This window comes from Mustela erminea, chromosome 6 (assembly GCF_009829155.1).
Source record: "Mustela erminea isolate mMusErm1 chromosome 6, mMusErm1.Pri, whole genome shotgun sequence".
NCBI lineage: Eukaryota > Metazoa > Chordata > Mammalia > Carnivora > Mustelidae > Mustela > Mustela erminea.
The window spans coordinates 86,867,891-86,887,249 of record NC_045619.1 but is presented as its reverse complement, the minus strand read 5'-3'; the positions used below and the strand labels follow the sequence as shown (position 1 = coordinate 86,887,249).

At 41.2% G+C, this 19,359-nt stretch overlaps 2 protein-coding genes across 7 annotated transcripts in view; one reads left to right on the top strand and one right to left on the bottom strand.

Moving 5' to 3' along the window:
• The window catches only part of SCN8A (sodium voltage-gated channel alpha subunit 8), a 177,710-nt gene extending 167,999 nt beyond the window's left edge, over positions 1-9,711 (bottom strand). For 4 of the 6 annotated variants that reach the window (XM_032348255.1, XM_032348257.1, XM_032348252.1 and 1 more), the window contains exon 1: positions 8,983-9,087. The gene's annotated coding sequence lies outside the window, so the exon portion shown is untranslated. Of the gene's footprint in view, positions 1-8,982; positions 9,088-9,309; positions 9,400-9,645 lie in introns of those variants that run through there. The other 2 variants (XM_032348254.1, XM_032348253.1) reach the window with 2 other exon arrangements.
• On the top strand, positions 8,207-9,528 carry LOC116593555 (translation initiation factor IF-2-like). Its single transcript, XM_032347849.1, has 2 exons — positions 8,207-8,223; positions 8,340-9,528. The coding sequence occupies exon 2, from the start codon at positions 8,527-8,529 to the stop codon at positions 9,526-9,528; it is 1,002 nt and encodes a 333-aa protein (XP_032203740.1). The 5' UTR covers positions 8,207-8,223; positions 8,340-8,526.
• Positions 9,712-19,359: the final 9,648 nt, after the last annotated feature.

The following is a 19,359-nucleotide window of genomic DNA, read 5'->3' as shown; positions in this document are numbered from 1 at the left end:
TCATGCATTCTCACCTTCTTACTTTGACTCACACTGTCTTACCCAACCATTCTGTAAAGCTCAGTTCAAGTCATACTTCTTCCATCACCCTCTCATCATATCAGCTTAAAACTCTCTTTTCTAAATAAATAAATAATTAAAATTCTATACCATTTATATGAACTTAAACCCCTTACAGTTGTTGCCATGAGCCATTATGAACACCTCTTATTTAACATGTTGTGTTTATAATTTATTTCACCCAATAAAAACATTCCTGCAACATAAGGTCTATCTCTACAGTATCTTTCAACACCTGTCACAATGCCTCACCCTTAGTTGTTACTCATGAAAATTCTGTCGATTGGTATGGTCAGGATAGGTGATCTACAGTTCCCCACAGAAATCAAAGTGTCAATAGTTCTTGAGGCCATGTCTTTCTCTATACTTTTTCATATGTAATTCTCATATGGAAACCCTAAAAAACAACTTAGTTGGTAGGAAATGGGTGCTTTGGCCCAAATTAACTTTTTACCTTAAATAGGCCAAGAAATTTCACTAAGAAATATAAAACATAAGGGATTATCTGTATCATAAGGGGAAAATTAATCTAAGGTGATTTAAAAGGAGAGTTCAAATCCCAAAACTATTTTAATAGTTTTCTCTAAAAGACACTAGAAATAACTGGGTATGTGCCAGGAGAGAGAATGTGCACAGGTGCATATGTACACAAAAAAGAATACAAGAGAAGCTGGTAATGATAGTTGCCTTTATGGAGTGCATACTGACTAAGTGGGAGACAGTTATAAGAAGACTTAACCTTGAACCTTCTGATTTTTGAACAGCCTCTGTTAGCTACTCAATTGTAAAGTACATATTTTACAACATAGAATGAAAGAGATAGCTTCAACAGTGCCTTCTGAGTAAAATTTTTTATATTAAATGACTTAGAATATTTTTTTAAAAAGAGGAAACAAAATAATATTTAAGAATGTTACTAAATTTTTTAGTATAAAGCAAGAAAACACTCCCTAACTTTTCCAATGTAAGAATGGGATAAAGAACGCAATTGTAGCACAGTTCTAGCAGGCTAAAGATAAAATAACATTAAAAAAAAAAAAAAAGACAACTTTCCAAGGTTCCAAACCCCATCCAGAATATCAGGTCACAGAGAGGTTTCCAAAAGAGTCTGCAGAGGAGAGATAACTCCTTCTCTTAAAAAATGAGCAATTCCCCAAGTTCACGTCCAAACTCCCTTGTCCATTCAGAGCAGTCATTCCCATACTTTTCTCAAAGTCTGCTCCAATGATTCCTCACACTCCCAATACTTTCTTCATCAAAGCACAAATCTTTTTAAAAAATGCCTGTTTTCTCTAATGTCTCTTTCCTAGAAGCAAGGCATTTCACCTCTTCAGTCTTCGCCAAAATCTTAGGAAATCCAATTGAGAATTCTGAAGCAAGTGAGATTTCTGGGTATTCTGACTTCTGAGAAAGCTCTACCAGTCTCATTTGCAAACTGCTCAATTTTTCTCCACAATTTAATAATAATAAACAATTTTCTTTTCATTTAAAAGTGTTTTATTCAGCTTCTTGTTAAGACAAAAAAGACAGTAGTGAATATAAAGCAAAAGCCTAATGCATTATCCTTACTTGAAGAAGGGTTCCTCCTAAAACAAGAAACTAACCATGTCATATATGAAACTCTACTTATTTACAGGACAGTTGCTCAGTCAAATGAAGGAAAAATGCTATTTCACACTTGCTACCAGTGAATATTAAGCTTTTGGAAGTTTAGCCTTCAATTGTGAACTGCTGAAATAACAAGAGAATAAGAACAGCTGAAAAATGAATTGCCTTTTCATTGATAAAGTAGTAGTGATCTCTTCCTTTATCAGCCACTAACTAAAAACTTAAAGTAACATTTTAATTTGGATTTTTTTCCTTCCTAAGTTCATTCTGGTGGATATGCTAATCATCAGTTAAGTACCCAAAATGTAGGAAAAGGGAGGGAAATAAATGACGTATAATTCACAGCCTAGAGAATCCATTCCCTGGGTAAATACACTTCACTTAGATTTCTCTAACATCCGTACTCTCCAGGAACCCAAAGATTTTACAGCATAAAAACAGCACTAATCAACTGAACATGAAAAGAGCCTGTTAATATGTCTTCTGGGGGATTTCGGTGCTTTCCACTTCCAGGTCCCAGAACAAGCCCACTGAACATGGGAGGCCTCTCTGTACCACCAACAGTGACTATGAAAGTGCTTCAGACCCTCCCCCCCACTAACATTTCAGTCACCCTAACCCAATCAACACTTCCCAGGATCAAGAGAACTTGAGTACCAAACCTAGAGTACCTCTTCGACTCTCAGCCCCCGGCTTTTATTTTGTTCCCCTTTCCTCAATAGGGCACATCTCCAAATACCTAAGGGAAATCTTTATTATCCACTTCCACCTTTGCTGCTGTAGCCCAAGAGCCTCCCAGAACCTTTCTCTGCTGCACCCTGAATACCCCTCCCAGCACCAACCCCCAGTATACAGCCCTACACCAATTTCAGCCTTGCATAAGCAAAGAAGTCAGGTGGTAGAGGCCATAATTCCTCTACAGTCCTAAAGTCTATAACTTTCATTGGCAATATGGGAGTATTTATGAGTAACTATATGTATGTATTTATGTGCAAGAGAAATAAAGAAAGGTAAGCAGTGCAAGAGAAATAAAGAAAGGTAAGCAGACACGATGACCTTTAAAAAAGTACTCAGGAGAGCTGCGGAAACAAAACAGGTGTGTTACTTCAATAAGTAACACATCTTCAGTTCATTTTCCCTGCTTTCAAAATGCTATCCCTCAAAGGTACTTTTGCCCTCCCTCCCCCTATCCCAGAATCTTTAATTATGCCCACTCACTAAAACACATTTAGCTACCTAGGATCATGATAATTTCTTAAAACAAAGCCAAAATTGTTCACGTTACTTAGTTATATGAACGTCATGGGGAAAAAGTCTTTAATCATGGGTCAGCCAACCAACCTGGGTACCCATCTCCTCTCCATGACTTAATGGTCCTGTAGCCCTAGACAATGTGGTTAAGTTCTGGGACACTCAATTTTCTCAGCTGTAAAATAGGTAGAATAATATTTGCCTTACCTAATTCGAACAATCAATTGATAGAAAGATTTTAAAAGTTCTTTTTTAAAAAAATTTTTTTAGGGGCGCCAGGGTGGCTCCGTGGGTTAAAGCCTCTGCCTTCAGCTCAGGTCATGGATCAAGCCCCACATCAGACTCTCTGCTCAGCGGGGAGCCTGCTTCCCCCTCTCTCTCTGCCTGCCTCTCTGCCTACTTGTGATCTCTGTCAAATAAACAAATAAAATCTTTTAAAAAAATGTTTTTAGGGGCGCCTGGGTGGCTCAGTGGGTTAAGCCGCTGCCTTCGGCTCAGGTCATGATCTCAGGTTCCTGGGATCGAGTCCCGCATCGGGCTCTCTGCTCAGCAGGGAGCCTGCTTCCCTATCTCTCTCTCTCTGCCTGCCTCTCCATCTACTTGTGATTTCTCTCTGTCAAATAAATAAATAAATAAAATCTTTTTTAAAAAAATGTTTTTAAAATTTTTATTTATTTATTTATTTGTCAGAGAGAGAGATTGAGCAAGCACACACGTGGAATGGGGGGAGGACACAGACAGAGGGAGAAGCAGGCTCCCTGCTGAGCAAAGAGTCCAACTGGGATCATGACCTGAGCCAAAGGCAGATGCTTAACTAACTAAGCCACTCAGGCGTCCCAGGTTTTTAAAAGTTCTGATAAACAGACAAACATAGAATAATAATTACCAGAAGTAGATGGTCAGCTGTGAGATCTTACTATATGAGACCCATTCAAATAAATCAGTGCAAATATAATGGAAAAACCTAGAATGGTACTGAAGACAAAAGCAACTCCAAACTTGATAATCACTCATCATAATTAAGATATCCAGCTCAAGGAAGAATAAAGGGGAGCCTCAGTCTTTGGGTCCATTCTGCCTTCAGATCCCAGGCTATAGTTAAAAACAGTTCATGGCCTGCCAGCTAGCTGTCAGTGCGAGAGCATTTCTCTTGGGTAACATCCTACTACTCTAGGATAGTTTGGGAATGACTGAGGAATTACTTTGGTAACAATATTTGCCGTGGTGGAGATCAGCACTGCAATTGTATAATAAAACTTTTCTCCTAGGGCGCCTGGGTGGCTCAGTGGGTTAAAGCCTCTGCCTTCGGCTCAGGTCATAATCCCAGGGTCCTGGGATCGAGCCCCACATCGGACTCTCCGCTCAGCAGGTAGCCTGCTTCTCCCTCTCTCTCTGCCTGCTTCTCTGCCTGCTTGTGATCTCCGTCTGTCAAATAAATAAATAAAATCTTAAAAAATAATAATAAAATAAAGCTTTTCTCCTCTTAGATCAGCAATGCCCATCCAAATCAGGGTATCTGCAGATCCTATCCTCTATGCCAGACTGAAGATAAAGCAACTATCTGTCTTTCAGACTATCAAAATTTAATACAGCATGTCTATACTATAACAAATACGTGTATAAACACACACTAAGCTGCTAAATCCTTAGAGGGAAAAGAGCAAATATACATTGAGCTCTATGTGTCAGAAACCACAAGGTAACATCGATTTCTTTTAATCCCCACAAACACCCAAACATAGGAATTATTATTCTTATTTTTATAGATGAGAACACTGTAGCTCAAATACATTAATTTGCCCAAAGTCACGAACCTAATAAGTAGCAGAGTCAAGACATGAACTTAAGCCCATACTGCTGCTGCTGCTTCACAATGGTGTTAACTATGGCAACCTGCTAGTGTCTTCATTTCACCTTAATTCCAGACATGGTACTTAACTGTGTGTCCTGGCTGTGTTTCCACACATTCACAAAGAGACAGAGAAAAATTTCCCAGAAGACTTCCTGTTTGTCTCTCCTTTTCCTGCATTTACTTCCTATTCCTAAAAATTATTGTTTTAGGTTGAATTACCAGGTTAGACCTAAAAGCCTGTCATACCACATTTCAGCAATTAATATACACCTACAGTGTGACAGTTCTGTTTGCTTCCTTGTACACTTTAATAGCCATAGTTTCATTTAGGGACTTAAACACTAGATGGTTATATTTAATTTACCTTTTTTCAGAATCATTTTTAAATTTTCAAAAAAATTACCTTTAATGTGAAAGAATTCATTCTTAGAATTGGCCCGTAAAGTCTCTTGATTTAAATATAGCAAGATAACCAGGGGAATAAAGAAATCTTTCCTTAATCATCAAATCAACAAATATTCTCCCTCTGTACCTACTGTGTGTGAGGCATTGTTCTACGCACTAACATATTTTAAGTGGCAAGAACCAGCTTAGAAAATGATACCATGCTCAGAAACTCAGAATAATAGTATTTTTAAACCAAGGCTTTTAGACTCTTAAGTTCATAGTCTAAATACTATTATTCTGAATAACATTTGCAAGTGCTTCTTGCCCTCCTATAGGAAAAAAAAAAAGACTGAAAATATACAATAAAATACAATAAAACAACTATTTTGCTTAGGATAGTTAAAACTAAGGATGACTTTTTCCTGTTTTTTTTTAACATATATTAAAATTTTTCTGTAATAAGAATGTGTTATTTTCATAATTACAGGAACTAATCGCACTCTGGATAAACTTTGCATCTTTAACACTTTCTATATAATGTGGCGTTATTTTTTTTTGTCAGATATAATTGATGGGAATTATGTATTCATTAATTCATGCCTGTGCCTCTAGAACTTATTACATAACATCAGCACATTAAAGATAATTATTTTTCTCTCCATTCATGGAATGTTTTTCTTGCTTTAGGTGGATATGTCTTTATCTCTGAGTTCTTTTCAAGCAGATGGGGATTTCTTGTACAATTGCTACAGAATATCAATAGTCAATCTTTTCTTGGTAATTAGCACAAGAATGACATCTGGCCTTGATATAGCCCCAAACCATAGGTCTTTTAACATTATGTGTGTTATCTTTTCAATGACATTAAAGTCCTTTAATCACAGTGAACCCAAATGGAATGAGCTAACTTTATGTAGAAGGAAGTTCCCTACCAACGGAAGTACTCAAAGCAAAGATCTCCCATAATGGAACTTCTGTGCTAGGAGGTTGTAGAGCTGAATTTTATGGCCACCTTCCCTTTCTAGAATTTTAAAATAAATTTTTTGACAAGTCTACTCTAGTGATATAAAGGACTGCATACTGGTCTCTGTGTATCAAGTCCTTTTCTCAGCTCACTGTTCAAATCAACTCAGAGAAGATTTCCTTCTGAGCCAGCTTGACTTAGCAAGTTATCTGATTAATTCTTGTGGAGACCAAATTCCCATAATTATTAACTGAGCCTTGCTACTTGAAATTACCAAAATGTGCTAAAACAATGTAGTCAGCAAAATGTCACTGTATGTCTTATATATGGATCTGTTGCAGCCTGTAAAACACTGTCTCCATGAGGGACAGCCAAAATGAAGTTACGTGGGAGTAATAAAATATGATAACTAGGCCTGCAATCTCAAGAATAAACCCAGCTGCGCATGCACACACACATCTACAAGAAAGCCTGCTGATAATAAAAGCAAAGAAAAACCCAAATCGCGTCCAGCGTGTGCATACTTCATGGCAGGGCTGGTCCGGGAACTGTCCTTTAAGCACCACAGCAAGAAACCAGGGAACTGTCCTTTAAGCACCACAGCAAGAAACCAGGGAACTGTCCTTTAAGCACCACAGCAAGAAACCCTGGTGCAAGCCCCAACACGGGCACCCAAAGCTGGACCACGAGAAAAATTTGTTAACGCTCCTACAAAAAAAGCAACAAGCACTGTAAGGGGTTTGTTTTTAAGTATGCTATATTCTACTTCATAGTCCTTTATTAATTTAAAATAAAATCCTTTAAGTACTTTGATGAAAGTTGACAAAACCCCAAATGAAAACCAAAGGTATATTAAGTCTGCCTCTCAAACTGAATTCAAGAAACCAATAATTGGCCTGCACTATCAAGAACTGCTTTGCAATCTCCACCACCAGCCCTACCAAGAAACACAGCACATTTACACATACCCTAAATCAGATGTTGAAAACATAGAACATGCTCAGAGCCCTCTCCAGGGAGAGACTCGATTTCTAGGACAGATGATGCCTGCCGAATACCAAACCATCACTACCACCCCCCTCTCAAGCAATCAAATCCTCTTTCAGGGAGAACTGAAGGCCTTATGGGTCATGAGTTCCAAAGAAAAAAATGCTGCAGTATTTCAAGAACCGGGTTACAGGCAACGTGCTACAAAGCTTTCAGCAATTTAAGTCCGATTCCCCCCGAGATTCCTACCAGAATGGCACCGGATGCTAATGTTCTCCAGCCATTTGCATTACACATCAAAAAAAAAATTTTTTTTTCTTTGAGGGAAAAAAAAAGTCCCCCCACCTCCATTATCTTCTAATAATGCACGTGGAGGAAAGCAAAGTACAGAGAGACGGTGAAACGGTCTACCACACCCGAAATCTCCTATGGAAAGCTAAAACATCCCCCAGCCCTAACACACGGAGACGTCTCTGAAGGCTCTCCAGGTTTAAACTTGAGAAAATAGTTATAAAAAGCACTATTGCCCTTTGCTCCCAAAGCCCTCACCCACATTTCCTGCTTCCATTCTTGTTTCTCTGGTACCCACTAAATTTTCCTGGTGTGGTAGAGTTTGCTTCATATTAATTATTTCTCCCTCTCCCTGGATTAGCCAGATGCAACGCCAAGTTTCTCCCCCCTCCCCCAAACAGATGACATTCTTTTATTATGAATACCGATGCCGAGAATCTTGGAATCTCCCCATATAAAATGCATTCCCCCGTGTTTCAAAAACTGCAGTGTAAGTGAGGAAGAGGGCACAGGGTGGAGTAGTTGGAAGGAACGCATGGTTTGAAGAATCGTATTTATCAAACTGAAAAATGATTCCCACCCCACCCGACCTCTAAGCCGGGGCCTCTGAATGGGTCCGAAAGCCCCAGCTAACCCCCGGAAAGTTAACTGCCAAGTCTCCACCGGTGGTTGCCGCAGGCAGAGGGGATGGAGCTGAGCTCTGAGGAAAAATGCAGAGGCTTTGCGGTCCCCCAAGTACCAAGAGAACTAGAGAGGAGGGGTCTGTGGAGCTGGGCAGTCCTGTAAGCCAAACGCTAAGAAGCCCGGGGTGCTGCTGATCCTGGTAAGGTGGGGGAGGGAAGGGAGAAAGGAGCAGAGGAACAGGCTCTGCATCGGGTGGCGTAGGGATGGGGGTGGGGGAAGGGGGATATTCTGAAAGTGATGTACTCCCTAATGCAGGAATTCTAGCCTGCCGAGGAAGGTCCCGAGGGCCCCCAACACAGCCCCAGAGCACCCTGTCAGGAGGGGGACGGACATCCGAGTAAAGGACAGGGGTTGTCCTGGCTGCCCTAAGAACCCAGGAGCTCCTGGCTTCTGCAGTTGGTAACGATCTGGAGCCGGATGGGGGAGAAGAATGCAGTAAGACATGGGGGAGGGGGTAGAGCTGAGGGGCTGCTGTAGGACGATCCCATACAGCACTGCCCTTCCCAGTGCAACCCCGAGAGGGGCCCCGACTCTGTCCCGGCCCTTGGAGGTGGGGGGAGGGAGGCCGCACCACCGAAGGGGCGCCGAGGGCAGGCCACTGTCCCCCAATGCAGCCAAGAGACAAGAAGAGCGAGGGTGTATCGGGGTGGTGGCCGGTGGTCCTCAGCTCTCCTCAGGGACCCCTGGTAAACACAGTAGAAGGAAGCAAGACTTCCAAACACCTGTCCAAAACCGGGAGGACAGAAACCCAGCTCCGCGGCCCCTCGAGCCCCGCCGCGCACTCTGCGGCAAAGCCCCCGACCGGAGATGGGCGAGCCCCGCTCCGGGGTCCCGAGGCGAAAAGGGGAAGCCGGCGGGCGAGGAGCGGCGCCGGGGCGGGGGCTCCGGGGCGACTTACGGCAGCGGCGGCGAGGGAGGCAACGACTGCCCTAGCGCGGGGCCCGGGAGGCGCGGCCGGACTGCAGAGGCGCCGAGGCTGCGGCGGGCGGGACTGCGGTGGGCGCCATCTTGGAGCGCTCCCCGCGCCCGCCCCCCGCGCCGCCCGAGTCCTTGCATAATTGATGACTCGAGCCGGCCGCGCGCCGCCGCGCGCGCCCCCGCCGCCGGGCCCCCCGCCCGCTCCGCCCCCGCGCCGACCCCCGCCGCGCGCCCCCCGCCCGCCCCGGGCCCGCCCGCGCGCGCCGCCCGCGCCCTCCTGCCCGCCGGTGCTCGGCGGCCCACCTACCCCTGCAGGACGCGCCCGCTCGCCCGCAGCGCGCCGCGCCGCCCGCCCGCCCGCGCGCTCGCTGGCTCTCAGGCCGGAGTCCCCGCGCCGCCCGGACCGGATCCGGGGCGAGGGAGCAGGGCGCCGGCAGGGGGCGCCGCGCCGGAGCGCCTCGCGAGCGTCCCCGGGCCCGCCTCCCCGACGCCCCCGCGGAGCCGCGCGGGAGGGGCACCCGGCTGAGCGCCGGGACGCGGCCGCTGGACGGCAGCGGGCCGCCTGCCAGCTCCTGGAAGCCAAAGCCCGAAGGTGCTATGTGGGCCCGAACGCCCCGCGACCCCGGTGAATGCCAAGTCTCACCTGTCTCCCGAACGCCAGTTGCAGAGGAAATGCCCAGCAAAAGGGCAAGGCTCCGTTGTTGGGGTTCTGGCACCTACAAGCTCAGAGAACTCAATCTACATGATCTTTGGCCGACTGAAAAACACAAAACGCCGAAGTCTATCCACGGCAGCTGGAGCCCTGTGAGTCAGTGGACAGGGCCCTGGAAAGAGGAGAAGGGACACATCGCTTCCCTGACAGCCTCCGGTGCGAAGCTGGGCAAAGGCCACCTTAACCTGGCTGAAGCTCAGCGAGCCTGTATGCAAAGCAGGCGCGAACATTTGAACTGCTGACTCCACACTCTGTGAGGAGGAGGCAGGTAATGGATGTGAGAACTCCGCACTTCCTTGTGCTCCTGCAGCTCGGGTGTTCAGAGTTAAGAGCGAAACAGGAGGGTCAGGTGGCCACTTACCAACTGGGCAGCCTTGGAACCTGAACAACTCTCCAGACCTCAGTAAAAGACTTCCAGAGTCCCTCGGTAAAAAGGGAGCAACCATAGGTAGATCACAATGATCTATCTATGTGATCACATAGATCACAAAACCTGATCGCTTTGTGGTGAGGGCTGAAGAGAAGGCATTTCACACATTTACAACGCAACCTGGCGCACAGTATGCCTATCACTTAGTGTGCCCACTGCATGCATTTTTAAATAGCTTCATGGAGGCGTATTTGACATGCGATAAGCTATGCGTGTTTAGGGTGCACAATTTTGACGTCTGTGTACACGCGAGAAATTATCACCATCATCCACATAACCATCACCTCCAAAAGGTTCTCTCTGCCTCTTTGTAATCTTTCCATGTATCACTCTCCCACATTCCCTCTCCAGGCAACCACTAATCTTCTTTCTATTACTGTACATTAGTTTGCATTTTTCAGAATTTTAAATACATGGCATCATACAGTATGTCCTTTTTTTTTTTTTTTTTTGGTATGGCTACTTCCGCTCACATAACTCTGTTGAGATTATCCTGTTGTTGATGACTCAGTTGCCTGTGGATGGTTTGACTTTTTATTGCCGAGTAGTGTTCCTTATAGGAATATACCATTATAAGAATGTAAATATACTGTTTATCCAGTCACTTGTTGATAACATTTAGGTTATTTCCAGATTTGCCTATTAAAAATAAAGCTGATAGGAGTGTTTGTGTGTAAGTTTTTGTATGAATTTGCTTTGAATGCATATGCTTTTATTTCTCTTGGGTGTAAGTATCTAGGAATAAGAATGACTAAGTCTAATTGTAGGTGTGCATATTTAACGTATTAAGAAAGGGCCAACCTGCTTTCTGAAATGAATGTGCCATTTTATAGTCCTCCCAGCAACATAATAGACTTTCAGTTACTCCACATCTTTGGCAACACTACCTATGATCTGTCTTTTTTCTTTGAGCCATTTTAACAGGTGAGTAGTTGTATCTTACTGTGGTTTTGGCTGGCATTTTCCCTGTAACTAAGATATTGAGCATCTTTTCGTGGGCTTATTTGTTATAAGTAAATTGTCTTGGGTGAAATGTGTGTTCAAGTCCTTTGCCTATATTTAAAGTTGAGTTGTTAGTTTTGAACGGTGCTTATATAGTCTAAAATACAAGTCTTTCATCAGATATGTGATTTGTAAATATTGTCTCCCAGTCTGTGGATATGTTATTATTCTTTTAACAGTGTCTTTCAAAGAGCAGAAATTCTTAATTTTTATGAAGTCTGATTCATTATTTTCTCTTCTTCTGTGGATCATGTTTTTGTAGTCATACCTAAATGGTTTTTTTTTTCACATGGTTATCTAGTTGTTCCTGCACTATCTGGTTTCCCTTGCACCCTTGTTGAAAATCAATTATTCAGATATGTCAACGGTCTATTTCTGGCTTCTGTATTCTGTTTCATTGATCTATCTGTCTATTTGGACACTAATACCATACCGTCTTGATTATTTTAGCTTTATAATAAATCTTGAAGTCAGATAACATAAACCCCCAGATTTTGCTCTTCTTTTTTTTTTTAATATTGATTTTGTTATTTCAAATCCTTTGCATTGCCATATGAATTTTAGAATTAGCTTATCAAATTCTGCAAAACAGCCCCCTGGGATTTTGATCAAAACTGCATTGAATCTATGGATCAATTTGGGGAGAACTGGCATCATAACAACAACATATAGTATATCACTCCATTTATTTCAGTTCTCTTTAATTTCTCCCAATAATGTTTTGTAGTTTTCAGAACACAGGTCTTGCTCATCCTTCTGATATTTACTGCTAAATATTTCACATTTTTAGTGCTACTGAACAGTATTTTTATATTTTAATAACGAGTATTTTATATTTCAATATCTGATTGTTCCATAAGATTTTCTACAAAGACAATCATGTCATCTGCAAATAAACATGGTTTTATTTCTTCCCTTCCAATCTGAATCTCTTTTGATCCTTTTTCTTGCCTTGTTGCACTGGCTAGGACTTCTAGTGCAATGCTGAATAGAGGTAGAAAGAGGAAATGTCTTTGCTTTGTTCCTTATTTTAGGGGGAAGACATTCAACTTGAAGATATGATGTTAGCTGTAGATTTTTCCTAGATGTCCTTTATCATGTTGAGGAAGGTCTACCTATTCTCACTCTCCTGAGAGTTTTTATCAGGAATGGATATTGGACCTTGCAACCCTTTTCCTGCATATGGCTTTTCTCTTTAGTCTGTTAATATGGTAAATTACATCCACTGATTTTCATATGTTAAACCAACCTAGAATAATGTATTGATCATGGAGTATTATCTTTTTAATATATTGTTAGATTTGACTTACTAACACTTTGTTAAGAATTATTACATCTATGTTCATGAGGTGTATTGGTCAGTAGTTTTCTTGTAATGCTTTTTCTGGTTCTGTTATCAGGTCTGTAATGCTGACCTCATAGAAGGGTTAGGACGTATTCTCTCTTCCTTAATTTTCTAGAAGAGTTTGTGTAAAATTCCCATTATTTCTTCCTTAAATATTTGGTAGAATGTCTCAGTGAAATCATCTGGACCTGGAGTTTTCTTTGAGGGAAAGTTTTTATTTTTTCATTTCTTAAATTTGTATTTATTTTTTTTAAGTAAGCTCCACACCCAGTGCGGGGCTTGAACTCATGACCCCAAGATCAAGAGTCACATACTCTACTGAGTAAGCCAGCCAGCCACCCTAAAGGAAAGGTAAAGTATAAATTTAATTTCTTTAATAGCTGTAGGGATATTCTGATTTTTAATTTTTTTTTCAATGAACATAGGTAGTTGTATCTTTCAAGGAATTTCTATTTCATCTAAGTTGTTGAATTGCTAGGCATAATATTGTTCGTAATATTTGCATATTATTCTTTTACTACAGAATCTGTAATGACACGAACTCTCTCATTCCTGAGATTGGTAATTTGTGTCTTCTATTTCTCTCTCTTTTTCCTGATAAGCCCTGCTGTTAGTTTATCAGTTTAATTGGCCTTCTCAAAGAAGGATTTCTTGGGTTCATTCGTTTTTCTCTACTGATTTTTGATGTTCTGTTTCACTGATTTCTGACCTTTATTATTTCCTTTATTCTGCTTACTTTGTTTCATTTGCTCTTTTTCCCCTAGTTTCTCAATTGGAAGCTGAGGTCATTGATTTGAGACCTTCTTCTTTTCTAAAATTAGCATTTACTGCTATAAATTTCTCTGTAAGCACTGCCTTAGCTACATCCCACAAATTCTGATATGTTGGATTTTCATTATTATTCAGTTAAAGAAATTTTCTAATTTCCTCTTTGATTTTTTCTTTGCCTCATGGATTGTAAGTGTATTATTTAGTTTTCAAATATTTATGAATTTCTCAGATAACTTTCTGCTGTCAATTTCTAATTTTCTGCATTGTGGCCAGAGAACATGATTTGTATGACTTACGTCTTTTTAAATTTTTTGAGACTTGTTTTATGGCCCCAAAATATGATTTATCTTGGTAAATTTTCCATGTGCACTTGAGAAGAGTGTGTTCTTGCTGTTGGATGGAGCGCTCTGGAAATGTCAATTAGGTCAAGTTGATTGATAGTGATGTTTAAGTATTCTAAATATTTACTGATTTTTTTTTTCTGTTTGTTCTATTCTTTTTAAAAGAGGTATGTTGAAATATTTGAATATAATTGCAGGTTAGTCTGTTTCTTCTTGCCATCCTATCAGTGTTTACTTCATATTTTGAAGTTCTGTTATTAGGTACATCAGTGTTTGGGATTGTTATGTCTTCCTGATGAATTGACTCCTTTATCATTATGGAATGAACTTCTTTTTTCCCTGGTTATATTTTTGTCCTGAAATTTACTTTGTAAATTTTTGCTTTGTCTTTTTGTCTTTGTGGCATAGACTAGCATGGTATTTCTTTTTACAGTCTTTTAAGTTAGCCTATTTATTATATATCTTTATATTTAAAGTGGGTTTCTTTTAGGCAACATATAGTTGAGTGTTGGTCTTCCCAACTCCCTGCCCACCCCATCTAAATCTCTGTTTTTCAGTTGAGGTTGTTAGACTACTTATAGTTCATGTGGGCATTAATATGGTTGAGGTTAAATCTAACAATGTACTATTTCCTATTTGTTTCTTCTTCATTTTTTTCTATTTTCTGCTTTATTTTGACTAACTAGAATATATTTTATAATCATTTTTATCTATATTGCTGTTTATTAGCTGTAACTCTTTGTTGTGTTATTTTACCACTATATAAATTTAAGTATTTACCTTAACTTGGGTACTAAATTGAACTGTAAGTTCTCTGACTACCTGAACTTTGGATGCTTTGTACACAGTAGGTTTTCAACACATACTCACTTAAAGAATGAGCATTTGTTTCTTCTTGTGTTTTATCAACAGACATTTATGATTGCCTCCTGAGGGGTCTCCAGAAAACTGATCTAGAAGTTGGTTTTAATTGGAACAGGCCCTGTACTACATAAAGAGATGGAGCACTGATTTCCAATATGGTAACTAAACCAAAGTGATTATAAAGAGAAGGAAAGAAAGAAAAATTCACCCCCTCAAAAAATGGTTAAAGCTAGAATTATTAAAGCTTTATGGAGCATATCGTATAAGAAAGCCAATGTGTAAATACATTAGAAAAAGAAGTTTGAGGTCTCAGATTTTTAAAAAAATCTAATCCCATAACATAAAGAAATCCTTTGCTTATGAAAGATGTCTTGGTAAATAGTTTTTATCTTGCATTTTCCAAATCTCTAGTTGTTACAAGCAGGGTGCTTGTCTTCCTTATTGAAGATGCTTTTCCTGGAAATCAGACCCTTTGGGGCTATAATCAGACATCTCACTAACAGTGAGAGAGGACAGAGTTCTATATCCTTTCTCCAATATTTTAACAAATGGTGGAAAATAAACCTCTGGGATCAAGTAATAGAATCTGTTACTTTTAAACTCCAGTTTGTAGCTAAACTTACAAACTTTTCAAAATATGAGAGTATTTGCTGACTCCATGAGAATCTTTGAAGTCATCAAAAATGTCAAGGATTTCCTTTAACAACTAAGCTCATATCAGGAAAAAGCTCAATACATTGAGAAATGAGTTTCCATTTAGAAAGATGAAAGAGGGATTAGACTTGCCCAGTGTTGCTGCAGAGGGCAAAACCAAGACCAAGGTGGGAATTTCTAGGAGACAGATGCCAGGTCACAATGAGGAAAGATGTTCTTACAGAGCTGAGCAGCAACAAAACAGACCACCCCTGAGGAAAGGAGCTAAGGTGTTTTAAAGGAGATGTTGTAAGATCAGTTGTTCTGGACATTTTTAGGATCAGGGACTCCTTTGCAAATCTGAAGAGAAGTATGTATCATTCTTCTTCCCAGATAAATTTACAGACCCATCCACACAAGTGCACATATGCTAAGGCACAGTTCAGCTGTGAATCTCATCCTTGAATCCCAGCGTAAGAATGTCCAATGTACAGATGTTAAAATATGAAGTGGGACCATGCCCCTTCCCCTCTGAGAGCCTGTCATCCTCTGGTTCTATCCCCATCCTCACCACTACCTTTAGAGGTCATCTAGGGTTTCCTGATGGAAATCTAGCAGAAGTACTTTCCTTTGGAATGTTCTGCCCCACTTCTCCTTTTTACCTTTTGACCCAATAATAATTTACTTAATCTTCTATCTCTCGTTCCAGACATTACTGCTTCCTCTAAATTTACTGCTCCCTTCAATGGAAACAGGATTTAATTCCTTTGCTTGCTGTGATGCCAGCAGACTCCAGTCTGAAGATTTTATCTCTGAGATTACTCCTAATCTCCTCGCACAGTAGCAAGCCTTGTAGAAATATTGACGATGTGGAAGATATCACTCATTCTTCCTTTTCACTACAGCCAGTGTGAAATCCCTTGCCACAATGTGCTTCGTGTGTTAGTCTATGGACTTTTGGACTATGCTATTTCTCATTTACCTTACTTTTGGCTCATCCTACTTTTTGTTATAGCTTTGCAAATAATTTACCAATTAATTTGGTCAAATTGTATCTACAAGGGCATACATCATGCCTCAAGGTCAGCATCTGGAGACCCACTGATAACACTGCTGTGCATCTTACACAGTAAGCCTACTCTTTGATAGGCGTAGTTGAGAGTCAATTGTCAGAGTGGTCAGCCATAGTGGTCAGTCAGGAATTCAAATCTGAGCGTCACTGAGCCTTATAATCTTGGGCAAGTTAGGTAACTACTCTGTGTTGGTTTCTTTAACTGTTAAATGGATATCTCATTGGGTTGTTATGACAAGATTATATTAGTCAATGTACATACATACTTGAGAATGGTGCTAGCACCTACTAAGCACTCTGTAACTATTAGTTTTTTATCCATATGCTCAAGATCCCTATGCTTTACTTATCTCATTTCCAATAGATCCTAAATCCTGGGCTCCCTAATGCCTTTGACTTTATAACCTCCTTCCCACTGACATTGCCCTAATCATCTTTTGCCATTACTACAATGACAGGGATATTATTTATTTTAAAATTTTTTAATTTACTTATTTGAGAGAGAGTGAGAGATTAAGCATGAGTCGGGGGTCAGGACAGAGGGAGAGAGAAAAGCAAACTCCCCACTGAGCAGGGAGCCTGATGTGGGGCTCAATCCCAGGACCCTGAGATCATGACCTGAGCCAAAGGCAGATGCTACCAACTGAGCCACCCAGGTGTCCCTGGGATTATTAATGGACTGCTATTAATTTTGCTTCCCTCAATGCAAACTGGTACAGCTATTATGGGGAACAGTGTGGAGTTTCCTCAAAAAGTTAAAAATAGAGCTAGTCTAGGGACGCCTGGGTGGCTCAGTTGGTTGGACGACTGCCTTCGGCTCAGGTCATGATCCTGGAGTCCTGGGATCAAGTCCCGCATCGGACTCCCTGCTCCATGGGGAGTCTGCTTCTCTCTCTGACCTTCTCCTCGTTCATGCTCTCTCTCACTGTCTCTCTCTCAAGTAAATAAATAAAATCTTAAAAAAAAGAAATAGAGCTAGTCTATGATGCAGTAATCACACTACTGGGTATTTACCCAAAGAATACAAAAACACTACTTCAGAGGGACACATGCACCCTGTGTTTACTGCAACATTATTTACAACAGCCAAATTATGGAAGCAGCCCAAGTGTTCATTAAGAGATGAATGGATAAAGAAGATGTGGTGTATGTATGTATATGTAGGTATGTGTGTACGTATGTATGTATGTTCATATATATACAATGGAATATTATTCAGCCATGAAAATAATGACCTCTTGCCATTTGCAACAACAGGATGGAGCTAGAGAGTATAATGCTAAGTAAAATAAGTCAACCAGAGAAAGACAAATAGCATATGATGTCACACAGGTGCAATTTAAGAAAGAAAATAAATGAGCAAAGGAAAAAAGAGATAGAGAAAAACAAACCAAGAAATAGATTCTTAACCATAGAGAACAAACTGATGGTTACTAGAGGGGAGGCAGGTGGAGGGATGAATGAAATAGGTGTAGGGGATTAAGAGTACATTCGTGGTGATGAGCACTGAGTGATATGTGGAGTTGTTGAATCACTATATTGTACACCTGAAACTAAGAGAACACCATATGTTAAAATGAACTAGAATTAAAATAAAAAGCTTAATTAAAAAAAAGTTGTTTTTGCTTCCCTCTCCCAACCATGGGACCCTGCCATGTTCTAGAGTAAATAGAGCTTATTTCCCTGCCTCAGTAACTCTGGATGGGTCTGTGTGAGTTGCTTAGTTCAATAGAAAGTTAGCAGACACAATCCAGACAGAGGCTTTATGTGTGCCTGGGCACCATTTGGTTTGGTCTCTTGCACTGAGATCTACCATGAGAAGAGCATGTCCGCAAGCAGTCTCCAGTCTAGGGGTAATGTAGAATCACATGGGACAGAACTGGACCCCTGCTGCCTGGACCCTGGAATCCATCCCACCCCTGCTGAGATGCAGCCAACCTAGAGACCCTTGAGTCTTACTTTTGGAGTGGTTTGTTACACAACATTCATGCAACAGTAGCTGACTACTACAACAACCATACCTGTTCTATGCTTTATGACACTTTCTCTAACTTCCTCCCAAGTAAAAATCAATCATTTAGTATTATTTTTGTTAGAGGAGTAATCACAGTATATTACAGATAGACTTTATATAAGCAGTCCATCCTCCCAGCTATGATGGGCATTTCCAAAGACCAAGATGCTGCATTCCTGGCACTCCACTGGGCCTGGGTAAAGCTGAATGTGATGGACAAGACACCCTTTTGAAGTTCCTCTTCTCTGTTTCTAAGCATTTTATGGATAGTAATGCTCAGCAGATAATAAAAACTTCGTTCCTTTGTGGAAAATGTCCCCAAAAAGAAACTCCAGAGTCACCCTTGACTGCTGTCTTTCTTTCTTTTTTTTTTTTTAATATTTTATTTATTTATTTGACAGAGAGAGATCACAAGTAGGCAGAGAGGCAGTCAGAGAGAGGAGGAAGCAGACTCCCTGCTAACCAGAGAGCCCGATGTGGGGCTCGATCCCAGCACCCTGGGATCATGACCTGAGCCGAAGGCAGAGGCTAAATTTAACCCACTGAGCCACCCAGACACCCCTGACTGCTGTCTTTTTATCAACACTCACATATGACCCATCAGTAAATCCAGAGTCTGCCCTCTCTCACCACAGCTACCTTGGGTCCCGGCCACCACTCTGTCTTTCCTGACTTGTTTCAACAGACCCTTAGCTGACCTCCCTGCTTCTACCCTGGCCCCCCTCAGTCTTTCCTCAACCCAGCATTCAGAAGGATTGTTTTATTGTTTTGTTTTGTTTTGCTTTGTTTTGTTTTGTTTTATTTTATGTTTGAAAGAGAGAGAGCACACTTGGAGGTGGGGATGGACAGAGCTGGGAGGGAGAGACAGAATCTTAAGCAAACTCCACACCCAGCATGGAGGTGCACACAGGGCTCCATCACACCACCCTGAGATCATGACCTGAGCAGAAATCAAAAGTCAGCCACTTAACCGACTGAGCCACCTAGGCGCCCCAAAAGGATCTTTTTAAACAGAAGTTAGATCAAGTTATTCCACTCAAAACTCAAATAGCAGTTGAAGCCAAAATCTGTGAGTTACAAGGCCCTCCATGATTGGTCCTTATAACTGCTGACCTCATCACCCTCCATCTTCACTCCAACTGCACACACTGGCCTCACCCATTGCTCAAACAC